The sequence below is a fragment of the Gymnoscopelus braueri genome, assembly GCF_963280865.1.
Source record: "Gymnoscopelus braueri genome assembly, chromosome: 5".
Taxonomy (NCBI): domain Eukaryota; kingdom Metazoa; phylum Chordata; class Actinopteri; order Myctophiformes; family Myctophidae; genus Gymnoscopelus; species Gymnoscopelus braueri.
This window is the reverse complement of record NC_137606.1, coordinates 47,082,442-47,099,783: the sequence shown is the minus strand read 5'-3', so window position 1 is coordinate 47,099,783 and position 17,342 is coordinate 47,082,442. Positions and strand designations below refer to the sequence as shown.

The 17,342-nt window shown below is 40.6% G+C and overlaps 1 protein-coding gene across 1 annotated transcript; it reads right to left on the bottom strand.

Annotated features, from left to right (window-relative positions):
• Positions 1–8,387: 8,387 nt before the first annotated feature.
• Positions 8,388–16,033, bottom strand: LOC308085946 (zona pellucida-like domain-containing protein 1; the record flags this gene model as incomplete). The annotated part of the gene is made up of 9 exons (XM_080429261.1): positions 8,388–8,539; positions 9,716–9,854; positions 10,212–10,383; positions 10,979–11,062; positions 11,365–11,462; positions 11,945–12,017; positions 13,284–13,474; positions 13,956–14,182; positions 15,862–16,033. 9 exons carry the CDS (start codon positions 16,031–16,033, stop codon positions 8,388–8,390), a joined length of 1,308 nt encoding a protein of 435 aa, XP_080285387.1.
• Between the last annotated feature and the right edge of the window lie 1,309 nt (positions 16,034–17,342).

Genomic DNA, 17,342 nt, shown 5'->3' with positions numbered 1-17,342 from the left:
GTTACTAGTTACTTTTCATATATAAATTATGATATTATGAAACATACATGAACCACTTTAGCCCTATTTTATACCTAGGCTATTTGAAAATAGCCGATCTACAAGCTCACAACGCGTCGCATCGCGACGCGTTGTGAGCTTGTAGATCGGCTATTTTCAAATATTTAGTACTTTTGCTTTTGGTACTTTAAGTACATTTTGATGCCAATAATTTTGTACTTTTACTCAAGTAAATTTCTAATTCTGGACTTTTACTTGTAACAGAGTATTTTTATATTGCAGTATTGGTACTTTTACTTAAGTAAAGAATTTGAGTACTTTTTCCACCACTGGCACTTAGATGTATTACTGGTGAAAGCCAGTGTTGATTTCGTCGTCTAAAACTATGACGGAAAATGTTCGTTGACTACCTTTTTTCACTGATGAAAACTTAAAGACGGGGTGCCGTGATTTTCAGTGATCCCCCCCCCCCCCCCCCTAAAACATAATCATCAGGTATTATGGTTATACTGTACTAGGAACTAGGAGGACGATTTTTTTCAAAAAAGTGTACAGAAATTGTTAAAATTATGTTTTTATGTGGACACGTCTCCAGTTCATTAAGTATACCTGGTTCTCACCTTAGGACCTCCTCCACCACCTTAGCACCACCCACCTGTCCTAGTCCCTCCTCCTCCTCATGCCCACACCTGTTGTGTTATGATAATGAGGGGGAGGGTATGTTTTTACTATGTCACTAAAGCGCTGTTTCTCTGTTGGCACGTTTGACCCTCAAGGTTTCAGCCTCCAGGTAGAAACTCAAAATAGTCAGAGAAGACATAAAACACCATAAAAACACCACCAGGGGGCTTAATGAAGTTCTATCAACCTCATAGACACATGAAAAACAGAAAAAGTGCAAAACCATGGCACCACCTCTTTAATAAAAACTAAATAAAAACTAAGCTATGATGACTAAAACCAAGACTAAATATTATTGACAATTTCATCAGCAAATAAAAACTAGACTAAAATGTTAGGGAGAAACTAGTGAAGAAGAGATCCTGTAGAACTAAAAGTCAAGTCATTTTATGCTTGGTTGTGCTCGGGTGTTGCGCTCTGAAAATAGCAGATCTACAAGTTCATATCAGTGTATATCGGCTATTTTCAGCATGCAACCTAGTGTAAAATCTGCCATTACGACGCCATCAAGACACCACCAAAATACATGTTAGTCGACTAAATCAACTGAGATTTTGTCGACTATATTCTTATGATATTTAGTCGACTAAAACTAGACAAAAACTAAAACATTTCAGATGACTAAGATATGACTAAAACTAAATGGAATTTTATTCAAAAGACTAGGACTGAAATTAAATCAAAATTTGCTGTCAAAATCAACACTGGTGAACGCTACGGCACTCACCATTGTATCCTCTACGACAGTGGTTCTCAATCCTTTTCATGCCAAGGACCCCTAAATTGATATACATTTGGCCGCAGACCCCCATCTGAAAATGTTTTGTGCCAGGGACCCCCAGAAGAGAAGATTTGTGTAAAAAAATGCAAAATTCTACAAAACTCTTCAAACACTTTCAAGATTTCAAGCTTGTATATCTGCTATTTTTGAATAGCCAACGTATACAATATGGATAACGGGGTGAAAATGTATTAACACCTTTAGCTGGGGACCACCTGGACCCCCCTCAAGGACCACTGATGTTCCCCGGACCTCTGGTTGAGAACCACTGCTCTACGACAAAGTAGATTGGTCTTCCCTCTCAGAGAGGAGAAATAGGCACTGGTATCAGTTTATTTTTAAGGCTATTGATGGGAAGTTAAATTACATTTTCTATGGACACACAAATCTGAGGCAGGGAAAAAAAGCCCTGGTCGTGGAATGACCTGCAGAAAATTGGCTTCTTTGATCCCCCTAGTGACTTTTAAGAGGATTGCCATGGGCACACTCTCCAGCCATTGCTCCTGCTTTGACGAGTAGCAAACGCTGTGATCTTTATACTAGCTTAGTAGTTTCATGATATATTGTTCTTATTAGTTTTTTATTAGTCTGTTAATGGTTAGCTATTTAGATTCTCTCTGAGCCTCCCTGGTGGTAGGTTTTTCTTGGTATTACGGATGTTATTTGTTTGTCTTTGTCATGTCATGTATTTGTTGTTACTGGCAGAGCTGTGTAACATATATTTGCCTCTTCTCTTGGCCAGTGCACACTCGTAAAAGAGACTATGGTCTCAATGTGATTTTACTGGTTAAATAAAGGTTAAATAAAATTTAAAAAATGGACACGTGGTCAAATAGACCAGTGTTTCTATGGACACGTGGTCAAATAGACCAGTGTTTCTATGGACACGTGGTCAAATAGACCAGTGTTTCTATGGACACGTGGTCAAATAGACCAGTGTTTCTATGGACACGTGGTCAAATAGACCAGCAGTTCCCATTAATGTCTCAGCAGATGTCACTATTTCACCTCCTCTTGGCTCCAGAAGAATACGGTGTACTCTTTTTATTTATTTTTATACTACGATTTTGTAACCCATTTTTTCACCCAGTGCCAAATAATAAGTAATCCTGGGCGCTACACTCCCTCTGCCAGCCTAGGGAGAGCCGCGGTGAGGGTACCGACTGCGCCACCGTGCCTCCTAATACAGTATACTCTCAATACAAGTGAACAAGGTGGCTGGACTTTACACTTGATTTTATTACCTTAGTAAACATTTTCATAAACACTTTATATTTTCAATCGCTAGTTTAAAGTATTTTTTGAACGATCATGATATGTGTTTAGTAAATTATGGTCACATACATTTTTAATTAATGATAACGTTTGGTATGTTTCTAGGGCTTCTACTGGGTCTACCGAGTGGAGACCCTCCCTCTCTGCGGTTGTAGCCAATAGCAGTCGTTTCCGGTTGCTTTCACTTGTTGTAGTTAAGTTAAGTTGAGTAATATTTGAGTGGGAGCACAAATCAGATTTTTGGCCTATTAAGATTGGAATCCAATTTGTTTCATCAAGTCTGAACAGCACAAAAACAACATGGAAACTTATTTTTGCTCATCCGGTTTGAACTACATTCCTGAGCCTTGTTCAGATTGCATAAAGAAACATATTCCTATATTCCTCAGCACAGGTACAGCGCACAATTTACTACAACAATAACATTTTTAACCTCTTGTGACCTGCTGGGTGAACAAAAACATTTTTACGTAAGCATTTTGTAAAGCAAACACGATGCAACTGACTTGTTGATCTGCTATTTTCTGAGAAAGCTTTCCCCACAATACGGGTTCTGGAGTTGGTTAAAAACCACTGAGCTAGACCAGTGGTTCCCAAACTTTTTGTCTGGAGACCCAAAAGATACATTTGATATGATTAATGTCTGAATGTTGTGTTTTTTTTTGTAGGAAATGAACAATAAAGAGACATTTAGTTACTAAAAATGGGTCTCAATCCACTGTTTAGCAAACACTGAGCTAGACAGCAGAGATGTGTGCCAGCTGTCTTATCTGGCTGAGTGAGCGGGCATGCAATGAACTGGATGAACCTCTGAAGTTCCAAGAATGCGTTGTTGATTTGGACTAGAAGTAGTCTCGTGTAGCCAGATAACTATTCCACAATCTCCGAATGAAAACTCTGGAACTACACCTCCCGAAATCCGAGACAGGAAGCTATCATCTGTGCCTCATCATCATCCTTATCCGTTGTAGGCCTATAATATATCTTAAAATATCTTCACATTACATTTTTTAATTTCCATTTCTGCTAAAGTAGCAATTTATTTTGATAAATTTGCGTGACTGTAAAGACAAAACGGAGGTGGGAAGGAGGCTTTATTTCGCATGATCATTTTCAGAGCTTCCGTTGCTCCAGACTGTATGACGGAAGCATTTGAAAATTGTGGGAGGCAACAGTCTGGCTCGCCAGACTAGACTTGAAGGGCAGTAAACAGGGGCCCGTGCTGTGTGGTGTGTGTGTGTGTGTGGGGGGGGGGGGAGGACAGGTGTCTATTCACATGTAGTTGAGTCATACGTGTCTATATCAGCAAAAGAAACCAAAGTTCTGCTTGTACTGAGGCTTCAGGTGAAAAAAAAATCGCATTTTCATTTTTTCCTGAAGACGGAGTGCCTAATTCTTTTAATTTTTTTTTTGATGGCCTTCCTGCCCTGGCATTTGGCCTTTGTGCCCGCAAAAGGGCCTTGCCCTCAAAATTACAAAATTCCAGGCCTGGATGTAACAATACAAAGCATCTTGAATCTTAGTGGTGCAATGATGTCTAGCTGTCCGATTGGCTGTTTTTGTGTGTGTGTGTGTGTGTGTGTGTGTGTGTGTGTGTGTGTGTGTGTGTGTGTGTGTGTGTGTGTGTGTGTGTGTGTGTGTGTGTGTGTGTGTGTGTGTGTGTGTGTGTGTGTGTGTGTGTGTGTGTGTTGTGAGATATGTTATCAATGTGAACCTCCACGTGTTGGCTATGTTGACACAGGCAGAGTTTAGCCCAGCCTCTCTGATAACAGAGTCCTTTATAAACCAACATCAGAAGAGCTTCTCTGTAGAACCAGTACGGCCAATCGCTCAGTCATTGATCCCCATGCAGCTTGAATTATTTCACCGTTGAGGGAGACTCAATATTTATTTGTTAATTTTTTCATCTGTGAAGATTCTAACGTGTTCCTCTCGCCTGTCACTCCACAGAAAGATAAACATGCATCTCAAAGTAGTCATCTTTGTGCTGTCATTCTTATCAACATCAGGTAAGGAAGGATGTCCTCTCACACTTGAACGCTTATATACTTGGAGATATTTATAATTATGTTAGTATATGTTTAGATGCTAATAGGTGTGTGTGTGTGTGTGTGTGTGTGTGTGTGTGTGTGTGTGTGTGTGTGTGTGTGTGTGTGTGTGTGTGTGTGTGTGTGTGTGTGTGTGTGTGTGTGTGCGCGTGCAGCATACCCACTCCATCGTGACACCGGCAGCAGAGAGGCGGTCTGGGCTAACCCCGAAGCCAACCAGGCTAACAACAAGATGGAACTCACCAAGGATGTGACGTGAGTCTAGATTTGTTCGTGCACAGACGTGTCCGCAATGATCTGCCTTCTATTCATTCCAAACGGCAGTGTGCTATTCTGCTATAAAGCTCTCCGTCTTTGCACAGCACGGCGTACAAGACCCACGTGCACAGCGGCGACCTCTACACCCGGTTAGACGTCCACAACCCCATGGTGGAGGAGATGCGACGGAAACTCAACGTGGAGTCGGAGCGCCTTCGCGCCCGTCTGCGGCAGGAGCTGGCCGAGCTGCGGGAGAGGCTCTCGCCGACTCCGGCCGCCTCCTCCGGCTCGGCCCAGCGGGAGCTGCGGGACCGCCTGCGCCCCCTCAGCCGGCAGCTCCAGAGCACCATGAGCGGCGACACCCGGGAGCTGTGCGGGCAGCTCGGCCTCTACCTGCGGGGCCTGGAGGTCCGGGCGGAGGCCGGGCCGACCGTCGTCCTGGAGGCCGTCCGCTGGATGGGCCAGACCATGGAGGACGGCGGGTCCAGGCTGGCGGACGTCATCGGCGACTTCCACGCCAAAGCCTCCGGCGTGATCGACGAGTTCAGAGAGGCGGGCGGCGGCGAGGGAGAGGCGGCGGCCATCGAGCCGAGGCTCTTGGAGGAGATGGAGACAAACTGGGGGCGGGAGGTGGCCTCGCTGAAGCTGGAGGTGCGGAGCAGGGCGGCGGCCGTCAAAGCCGAGCTGGCCGCTCTTCTGGTGACCACGCCGTCCGGCGTGGCCGAGGTGGCGGCCGCCGTCGAGCGGTTCTGCCAAAGCGCGGCGCTGCAGAACCAGGTGTTTCAGGCCCGTATAGAGAGGCTGCCGCAGGGTCTGGAGGTGAAGAGCGGGGCGACGGAGCAGGGACAGCAGGCCAGGCTGCCGTCCTTGTCCTTGACCTCGTCCGTACAGGCCAGTGGAGTGTTGCAAGAGGACTTCTCGGCCAAACTGTCCGCTCTGATCCAGGACATTCTGACCTCAGTGCAGTGAGAGAGACACGTAAACAAACCTCTGTGGGAACCATTGTGACAAAGCTCCATTGATGTTCCGGTTACAATGGTACATTTTGAACTATATTTGTCTTCGTGATCTTGATTTGACTTTCATCCACTTTCTATACGCCCAGGGTTGGATGGGATCTATGCCTCTGCTTTTGTTAACCCTCCCCTCACGTTTTATCCCGAGGCAGTCTGATATGTTTGATATTTATGCTTGGTAATATCATCATTTAAAATGTGTTTTTTGGAAAAGCAAAAAAGTATCCCCCTAACCCTGTATACCCATTGTACATACAGCACAAGCAAAGTAAGTCTTATTATGTATATATTTATGAATGCATCGATCAATGCTTGTTTCATTCCATATGTGTGAGTGATGGTCAGTGGATATGATTGTACTGTAAAAATGTAAATAGACAACGTGTATGTTTAATACATAAATAGAATTTATGACAAAACATGTCCCATACTCGGTTTTGTGTTTGTTTATTCATTTGTCTTTGTCTCTGTTCAAAACTGATTTTTGTTCAGATTGTGAAGCATCATGTGAAATCAACAGTGGTGGGAAAAGTACTCACATTTTTTACTTAAGTAAAAGTATAAATACTGCAATTTAGAAATACTCTGTTACAAGTAAAAGGCAGGAATTCTAAATTTACTTGAGTAAAAGTACAAAAGTATTGGTATCAAAATGTACTTAAAGTACCAATAGTAGAAAGTACTCATTTAGCAGAAGGTTCCTTTTCACAAGCTTTCAAATGTTTAACATGTATAAAAGTCCTTTGAAAATAGACGATCTACTTGTAGATCGTCTATTTTCAAATTGCCAAAGTATATATATATATATCGGTCTGAAGTGGTTTTGTAATAATAATCAAAATCTACAAAGTAACCAGTAACTAAGTTTTCAAATAATTGTAGAGGAGTAAAAGCACAATATTTGCCTCTGAGATGTAGTGGAGTAGAAGTAAAAGTATTGGAAATTGGAAATACTCAAGTAAAGTACAAATACCAAGTGCAGTACTTGAGTACATGTACGTATTACTTTCCACCACTGGAAATCAAGCACACAAAACCCCAACGTCTTACAAAGTCAAAACTTTATTGTGTTTTGTTTAAAGTAATGTACAAAGCAGCAACAGGTCATATGTCTTCATAAGCATGCAGTAACTGTTTTAAAGCATAGTCCACCTCATGTGAACTTCTACACACCCAGCGCCTACGGAACGGCTGACCACGGCAGGCAAAACAAGCAAGCAAAGCATAATAAAACACATTTCAACGTATCCCACGCTCCAGAGTAGAATCAAGTGAACAATAATCAGTAACTTTATATACAAGAAGAACACAAATAAACAATATTCCATCTTTACAGTCTATACATACAATATTTCCAGTTTCCTTCATAACCACTTGACCTGACCACTGAACCACACACATGTTCTAAATTATTATTATTATTTAAATGGCTGATCTACAAGCTCACAACTCATCGCACCGTGACACGTTAGCTTACTTTTTGAGCTTGTAGATCTGCTATTTTTCTAACTTATTTTTTGAGCTTGTCGGTGTGCTATTTTTTTTTGGTTTGTTTTTGTTTGTTTTTTCGCCTACAGACATGCCCAAAATCGGGATGCCAGAGTTAAAGTGGATAAACAGTTATGTTGCACATATAGAGATATAAGTTGAATAATATAAACCACGGCATTTGAATTCTTACAACAGTGAGCGTCAGAAGAGAACACAGATATGAGCGCGCTAAGGGACGGGCAGTGGTGGAAAGTAACTAAATACATTTACTTAAGTACTGTACTTAAGTACAATTTTGAGGTATTTGTACTTTACTTGAGTATTTCCAAATTCCATTACTTTTACTTCTACTCCACTACATCTCAGAGCCAAATATTGTACTTTTACTCCACTACAATTATTTGAAAACTTTAGTTACTAGTTACTTTTCAGATATAAATTATGATATAATGAAACATACATTAACCACTTTAGCCCTATTTTACACCTAGGCTATTTGAAAATAGCAGATCTACAAGCTCACAACGCGTCGCAGCGCGACGCGTTGTGAGCTTGTAGATCGGCTATTTTCAAATATTTAGTACTTTTACTTTTGATACTTTAAGTACATTTTGATACCAATACTTTTGTACTTTTACTCAAGTAAATTTTTTATTCTGGACTTTTACTTGAAACAGAGTATTTTTATATTGCAGTATTGGTACTTTTACTTAAGTAAAGAATTGTAGTACTTTTTCCACCACTGGCGCTAAGGGACGGGTGCATTGGTGAAGTATCAGACGTGTATAGAATAACGAACAGGCTGTAAAGACTACAGTGTGACGGTTAAAGAACGGGTCAGTTGAAGAGGTGAGGGCGACCTCCCACCCAGTAATACTTCTTCAGGGCAAACCAGCCGCCGAGGACCATCAGGACGGCCGCCGCCGATCCGAACACTATGCCCACCGCCAGCCCCGTCACGTCCACATCGCTGCTCGCCTTTCCACCACCTGATGGGGAAACAGGGAGAAGATTTGTGAAGTGTTCTATAGTGTAACCTACAGTGGTGGAAAGTAACTAAGTACATTTACTTAAGTACTGTACTTAAGTACAATTTTGAGGTATTTGTACTTTACTTGAGTATTTCCAATTTTCAGTACTTTTACTTCTACTCCATTACATCTCAGAGGCAAATATTGTACTTTTACTCCACTACAATTACTTGAAAACTTTAGTTACTAGTTACTTTTCAGATATAAACTATGATATTATGAAACCTACATTAACCACTTTAAGGTCCTTGCACACTGGTGCGTCTTTTCGTTGCGTTTTTTTTACAACAATGAAAAAAATTGAAAAAACAATGAAAAAAAAAAAAACGCAACGAAAAGACGCACCAGTGTGCAAGGACCTTTAGCCCTATTTTATACCTAGGCTGTTTGAAAATAGCCGATCTACAAGCTCACAACGCGTCGCGATGCGACGCGTTGTGAGCTTGTAGATCTGCTATTTTCAAATATTTTAGTACTTTTACTTTTGGTACTTTAAGTACATTTTGATGCCAATACTCTTGTACTTTTACTCAAGTAAATTTTGAATTCTAGACTTTTACTTGTAACTAAGTATTTATATAATGCAGTATTGATACTTTTACTTAAGTAAAACATTTGAGTACTTTTTCCACCACTGGTAACCTATTCTGGTGTCATAATAGGCAAACATTCTGCAATTGTACTGTGGGCCTACATACTTTCCTCATTTGTTCTCAAATTGTTATATATGTTTTGACACTCGCTTTGGCAATGTAAACGTATGTTTTCTCATGCCAATAAAGCTCCATTGCATTGAATTTAATTGAATTGCAATCTTCTACAAGTCAAAGAGATTTGTTGTAGAGGGGGAAAAGGAGAGGGTCAAGTATAGAACCTTGGGGGACCCCATGCAACTACTGTAAGTATAATAGAGTTTACAGTATGTGGTTAAAACAAAGGACGAGTGAATGCTGTCATCCAATAGTAAATACATGCAAATATTATTGTTGAGTGCGTGTGTGTGTGTGTGTGTGTGTGTGTGTGTGTGTGTGTGTGTGTGTGTGTGTGTGTGTGTGTGTGTGTGTGTGTGTGTGTGTGTGTGTGTGTGTGTGTGTGTGTGTGTGTGTGTGTGTGTGTGTGTGTGTGATGACTCACCATAGGCAGCAGCTTGGGGACTGCCCTCTTCTGTGGCTTTTCGGGCTGTGAAGAGGGGTCCCACTGTAACGGTGGCTGACTCTTGGGACTCTCCGCCAAAGGGAGTGGCGGCTCTTTTTCTTCTTCCTGAACTACAAGCCTGTTTAACAAAGAACAACTCTCATTTACTTTAATTCACTCATAGCTTCTGTGGCAATGATGTGTCATGAGGATGATACAGTAATCATAACATTTCAGTCGTCAGTGTAAGAAGCATCAAGCATGCAGCGTCATTCACGTCCTTCTAATTTGCTTTGCCAAAACACATTAGTCCCTTCCCTAGTGCACCTGTAGGAGCCACTTTCCTCATGGGCTCTTAAGGTTTTTGAATCAATATCATATACACTAGTATAGAGCCCTGAGGGACTCCGGTCAACCAAATACGGTTTAAGTGGTTAAAATTGATTGATTTTATATTCTATGAAATAGATGTGTTGCAGGTTGCAGCTGTACTTACATTGACCAGCTCCTCACACTTGGTGGGTTCACACAGCCTCAGTATGCAATGCAGGTAGATGCTGGACTTGTCCTGGTCCCGATGCTCCACGAAGCGGAACGCCTCAAAGTTGAACCGAGCGGTGTTGGAAAGACCGTTTTTGGTCACCAAGGTCCTTTGGTCCACTGAACATCTGATCATGAAAAGCAGTAAAGTAGTTCCGTTCAGTTTTGGGTTGTTGGTTTGTTTTCTTTGGTGCAAATGACCAACAGAAGCAGACTCATACAGTAAAAAAAACAAAAACATTTTAGCTTAGAATTGCTAGAATAAATGTGTGATTGCAGGTGGTGTGAAACTGCCCATATGGCTTATTAACAAAAACCTCTCATTTCATAACATACTGTATCGTTGCTGTTGGGCAGAAACCTTTTACTGTGTCTCCATATTTTAACTTTAGTTTAGTTTTTTTTGTATATTAATGCCCTACGTGATCATACTTCAGCTTCACACAAACGTTTCCAAAACAGCTTGTCTATATCTTCACACTCGAAACGCAGCGCTTTTGAGCTTGTAGATCTGCTATTTTTGCTATTTTTGAATTTGAATCCTGAAAAGTAACAGTTACCTTTAGGAGGTTTCCACCCGACAGCGACGATATTGAAGGACAATAATAATATACATCAGATGTTGTTTGAAGAGTATATTGTCAATTGAAATCGTTTTGCATGCGGAATAACATGTCATGTCCAGGCATGTATGGTTGGTGTCGATGTGTTTGCTTATCTCACCCTGTGAAGAAGTTGTGCTGTTCATTGTTGCTCATGTTGTACGGAGACGGCGTTGCAAAACAGTGGTCCAGCAGCACATAGAAGCTGTGAGGACAGGACAAGACAGAGGTCAGTTTACCCCCACTAGCACACTTGGATGAACTCCAACACTGATGCATGCACTCTGGGATTCAGGGATAAATACATCGACCATGCATGCACCGCAACGGAACCCTCAGCGTTAATACAAATTACAACGTCACACTTTTTTTTTTAAAGCTATGTTTCCCTCTCTTTTGTCCGAACTCTGAGCCAGGTTTGTGACACTAGGGTTCAAGTGGTATACATACAGAATGGTCAAAAGAATGGATTGCAGCTTTAAGTGGTGGGTTTGACACTGAACTTACTTCCCAGTGAGGTTCACAGCCTTGACCTCCACAAATATCTTGGTTCTCAGCCCAAGTCCTGTTGAAGGGACCGCCAGTGGGTAGCCGTAGTCTGTATCCTGACAACACAAAACCAACACATGTGAAGTAATACTACACAACACCAGAGGGAGCTCCACTGATTTCATTCCTACCAGATTTGGCACTAACATGGGGAATTGGGGATGAATTCATATACTATTATGCCACCAAAATGTGGAATGCCCTACTAACAGCATCAAAAAGTGCGATTCCCTAGTGAAGTCGTATCCTCCTTCAAAACCGCCATAAAAGAGCACTGCAAGTCTTCTAGCTTTCCAAAATAAATGACCCCCCACAGTTTGTCAGTAAATATACCTTTACTGCTCCTATTATTAATGATTTCTTGTATAGTATGTTATGTCTTTATGTGTCTTGATGAATTGAATACATAGGACCACAATGGAAACAAGCCCTCAGGGCTTTTTGTGTTATCCTTTTAGCATCATTGTATAACTGTACCTCTGTACCTCAGAACAAACAGCAATACTGTACATGCACCAGAAAAGCAATTTGCACTTACATTATATACACTCATTCTGAGTGTATTGATGAAGGTTCCGTTGTTATCGCTGGTGGCCACAGAGACTGAAGACCTACACGTTTAGAGAGGGATAGAAAAATAACATGTATTATGGACATAAAAGTTTTATCTCATTTGCCACTTGACTTGCTGCTGAAATTGCAACTGCATGAAGACATAAAGGATAACTGTCTTACTGTAATAAATAAATATGAATATTGAGTCAGCAGTGCATCAGGCCATTTAAATGTAAGATTTTACCATATATTATTTATGCAAGTTATTACTGGGCTCGCTTTCCAAATATGCAGAGATTGTTCCTCTCACTATTTTATTATTATACTCAAAGATTTATCACAGTCCAGCTCCACTTTCACCTAGCTTCATTCAAACTTTTACATGTTTGGCTTCTTTGGGGAGTCACCGTGACTTTCTGAAACCTTTTTAAATGTTTTATACTTTATGAAACATTAACCATTTTAAAACGTTGTTTTAATTTTATGCTGGAAGTCTGCACTGTTCCTTCAGGAACAGTGCCAGTGTTATTGTACTTCATTTCTCCAGTGGAGGACAAAGTACTCAACACTAGGACTTGATTCAAAGTAATTAGAAAGAGAATGTGACATCACACCATTGAAAGTAATACTATTACTCCTGGTCAAATATTACTCAACTACAATTTGAGTAATTGACTAATGTACTAAGTACATTATTCAAGTAAACGTACTTTGTTACTGTCCACCACTGGTTTTCTTATCCGTTTTTAAAATTGGCATCTGTTGCCAAATCACTTCCGCATAATTTTTCTTTTTCATTCGGGAAATTTTTATTTTCTATGTATGCAACAAATAGACTAGACCTCACCTAGCCTGTGAAAACCATAGACCGTAAAACAATATGGACAACATTACGCCATCGGTTTCTACAGACTTAATTTAAAACAATTCAATGAGGATTTTGGCGAACTTAAACTGATTTTATTACCTTGGTAAACCTTTTCATAAACACTTAATGTTTTCAATCGCTAGTTTAAAGTCTTTTTTTAAATTTGTTTAGTAAATTATAGTTCCGTACATTTTAAAGCTAATGATAAAGTAGGGTATTCTTATAGGGTTTCTACTGGTTCTACCGAGTGAAGACCCGGCCTCGCTGCGGTTGCAGCCAATAGCATTCATTTCCGTTAGCCTTTCGGACGGGATTATAGAAAGATGGCGGATTTGAAATCGCTGACAAATAACCTTCATTTACGGTCTGTAGAAACCAATGGCATCACTTTGTCCATTCATGTTTACGGTCTAAACACTGATCTCTCCAACGAGATGAGAGAAGACGGACTCACGCCACAATCTGGGTGTTGTTGATGAGATACTCCAGCGGGTAGCGACAGGAGAAGTGGTAGTAGAGGTCTGTGGAGTAGCTGATGACGCCCTGGTCTCCTGCGGGGGTGTCGATGTACCCCGTGATGATCACCGACTGGATGGTGGAGAAGGAGCTGAACGGGCCATTGGGGTCCGGGACCTCGTCCACGATCTGAACCACACAGCACAGAAAGACAGAAAGACCCGCTTATCTTAACGGCTGCACAATTATTCATCGAAAATGTTGGATATTATACAGTTACCTATGATCCTAGAAGATTACTATTTCTATGCATTTGATGTGTGCTCTATCAGTGTTTACCGAACAGTGGGTAGGGACCCATTTTTATGGGTCGCGAGTATCCCTTTTGTCAGTTTCCTACAATCTGTTCATATATAGATATTAGTTTTTAAATTCGAAAACATTTCTAAAGAACTTCACAAAAAAAATGTCAAAAAAATCCATATAAAAACCTTAGAAGTAGTGAAAATAGCCAATCTACAAGCACACAATGCGCACGTGTTGTGAGCTTGCAGATCTGCTATTTTCAGCTATAGCTTGGGTCCCGGGGAGACCCAAACGTTTGGATCTCGAGCTAAAAAAAAGGTTTGGGAACCTGCAGTGCTCTATAATATGAAACCCTATGTCGGACCTGCAGTGACTGGCGGCAGGGGTTGGCCTCGCTGTGGTTGACGTGCAGGTAGTAGCGGATGACGGGCGGCTCCACGCTGGTGTCCACGGTGCCCTGGCACTCTGACGTGTTGTGCCTGCCGTTCAGCGCCAAGCCGCTGACCTGAAAGCCCGCCCACTGGGCCGTGCACAGGTTGACCTCCAGAGTGATCATACTGGTACCACAGTCCACCATCAGGTCCTGGTTGTCTGGAGGCGGGGGGCAAAGACACCAGGGTTACATATGATACCAGTGGTTTTAAGTAACTAAGTACGTTTAGTAGGGGCATTCATTTACAAAAGAAAACACAAAAAGTTAGAAAATGGAGATAAGAGGTTTCTGCCCGACAGCGACAATTTACACGTGTACTGTACAATTTTGAGGAGTAAAAAAGTACAATATTTGCCGAGGTGTAATGGAATAGAACTTAGAAGTATAAAGTATTGAAAAGTACCACTACAATTATTTGACACGCATTGTGACGCACTGTGAGCTTGTAAGTTTGACTTTGATGCCATTACTTTTACTCGAGTCAAATTTTTAATGCATGCCTTTGTGACAGAGTCATTTTTCATTTTGGTATTGCTACTTTTACTTAAGAAGAAAAACAATCTGACTACTTCCTCAACCACTGTTACAAATACAAAAGTTCACGGATGAGTTTCAACTGAAAGTATACTTTCATTCACAGTGTAAAGTGATATAGCTGTAATGTCTACAACAGCACCTGACCTATTCTCTCTGTTCTGAGGTTATATTATCAAAATCTAAACTAAAAACTAAAACGGAAACTAATAATGGAACTAATAAAAAACAAACTCAAACTCAAACATTTTTAAACAATAATAACTCAATTGAAACTAGCAACTACACACTCCGAAGGCTAACAGAAACTAAACTGGATTTAACAAAATATAGAATAAATAAATAATGGAAAACAATAATAAGTGTAGAAATAGTTGTAATGCTGATGGAAACAGAACGGCGAATGAGTGGATGAGAGATAGCCTACATAATATAAGCAACTAAGTATATTCACTTGAGTACTTTTATTTCCATTTTTCAATACTTTATACTTCTACTCCACTACATCCCAGAGGCAAAATACTACAATTATTACCACTACATCTTCAGTCAATAGTTACTTTGTATATTTTGATCATAATGACAAAACATTAACCAATTAAGCCCTATTTTATACTATTCAAAAACAGGCACAGTGTGTCGCATCGAGTCACATTGTAAGCGTTTAGATCTGCAACGCGTTGTGAGCTTGTCCATCAGCTATTTACTGTGAAAGCTTTCCCCACAATAACAGAAAACAGAAAAGACCCTAGTACAGAGCTCTGAGGGACCCCAGTCAACCATATAGGCTGGTTAAGTAAAATATCAGTAACTAAGTAAGTACATTTACTCAAGTACTGTACGAGTATTTCCAATTGTCTATACTTTTACTTCTACACTACATCTCAGAGGCAAATATTGTACTTATACTCCAGTACAATTATTTGAAAACTTTAGTTACCAGTTACTTTGCAGATATCAATTATTACATTATAAAACATACATTAACCACTTTACCACTTACCTAAAGCAATTTGAAAATAGCCGATCTACAAGCTCACAACGCGTCGCGACGAGTTGCGAGTATCGGCTATTTTCAAACATTTTAGTACTTTTACTTTTGGTACTTCAAGTATATTTTGATACTAATACTTTTGTACTTTTACTCAAGTAAATTTTGAATTCCGGACTATTACTTGTAACAGGGTACTTCTACATTGCAGTATTGATACTTTGACTTTTTTTTTTTGTAAAGCATTTGAGAACTTTTTCCCACCACACCTTGTTCCACCACTGGGTGAGATATAACAGCACATGTACCAACCTGGGATCCTCTCGTACACAGAGGAGCAGTTGTATGTAGCAGAGACAGCAGGCAGGTGCAGCAGCACCGCCACTAGGGGGAGACAGAACTGAAGAGGACTCATGATGCTCTGCAAGATGATCTGGACTTGAGTGGATGGTTCTGTGTGTTGAGAGGAAGATACCAGAGCCATGGTTATCATCAAATCCTCAGTGTTCATTTAACTCTGAGAGTGTACAATGCAACCACATTGACCGGTCCATTCTGTTCCATTTGTACACTCTCAGAGTTGCAGACCTGTAAGGCTACAGTATCATAGTATCATGGTATGATACAGTATCACAGTATCATCATGTTTAATAGCATCCGCTATAAACACTATGATACTTGCATTGGCTAGCTGTTCTCAGTCAGTCTGTGTAAACAGAGTCTGTAAAATCTGTCCCTATCAAATATGACAAGTAACAACAACAAAATTCTGTGCAGTGGTGCATGGAAAGTACATTCACTCAAGCACTAAGTAAGATTTAACTTTTAACTTTGAGTATTTAAATTTTTTGATAAGAAATTAATCTAATTATTAGCATGAACAGAGCAAAGCAAAATAATGTGATACCACATTTCCTTGCAATGTCTATTGCTGAATAAATCCCTTCCAGTCAAACATAAATAAGCAATGTCTAATGCCAACTGCAAGTAAAACGTTCCAGTTTTAAAAGTAAAATAAATAAATGAATAAATAAATACATACATTATTTCTATCTAAATAAATAAATATCCCCAAAAAAAAGAAAGAAAAAGAAGGGTAAAAAAGAACGAGTCTAGAACAGATGAATCCCTCCATAGATAGCAGAGCACCTACCGTTGTGTGTAGCTGGTGGAGTGTGAACACAGAGCAGGTGGGTGTGTGGTGTGAGAGATACAGGTTGAAATGTGACTTTTATACCCTGAGACAGCCTCAGCAACCAGAGAGGTGTACCTCCTTACACCCTCCCATCATGACTAATTATAGACCCACATCATGTGCACATGACGCATGCACGCTCACATGCACATGCATTCACACAAAAGCTCTCTCTCTCTCTTCCTGCATCTCCCGCCTATTTCCCCCCCCTTCACATCAGCCATATCAATGGCACCAACCCTCCGTCCAGCTGCACACAGAGGTGGCAGAAGTAGGCTACTCTGGGGTTTTTGTGTTTTTTTTTTTAACTTATTCACATCAAGGTTCAAGGTTGTACTTTATTGTTACATTGTGCACATACATAGGTCAAAGGTCAAAGGTTTGGTATTTGTAGCGCGCCCCCATCCAGTTATTACGCTGGCCCGGGGCGCAGTCCGAGAAAGAGAGAAGAAAGAGAAAAACATAGGACAAAGAAGACTAGACTAGGACAACAAGAACTCAGTCACACTGTCACAACAGAAGGGAGTAGAAACTAAACACACACACAAAACACAAAACAACAAGTGAACGTAGGAGTAATCTACAGTGATAAAGTGGG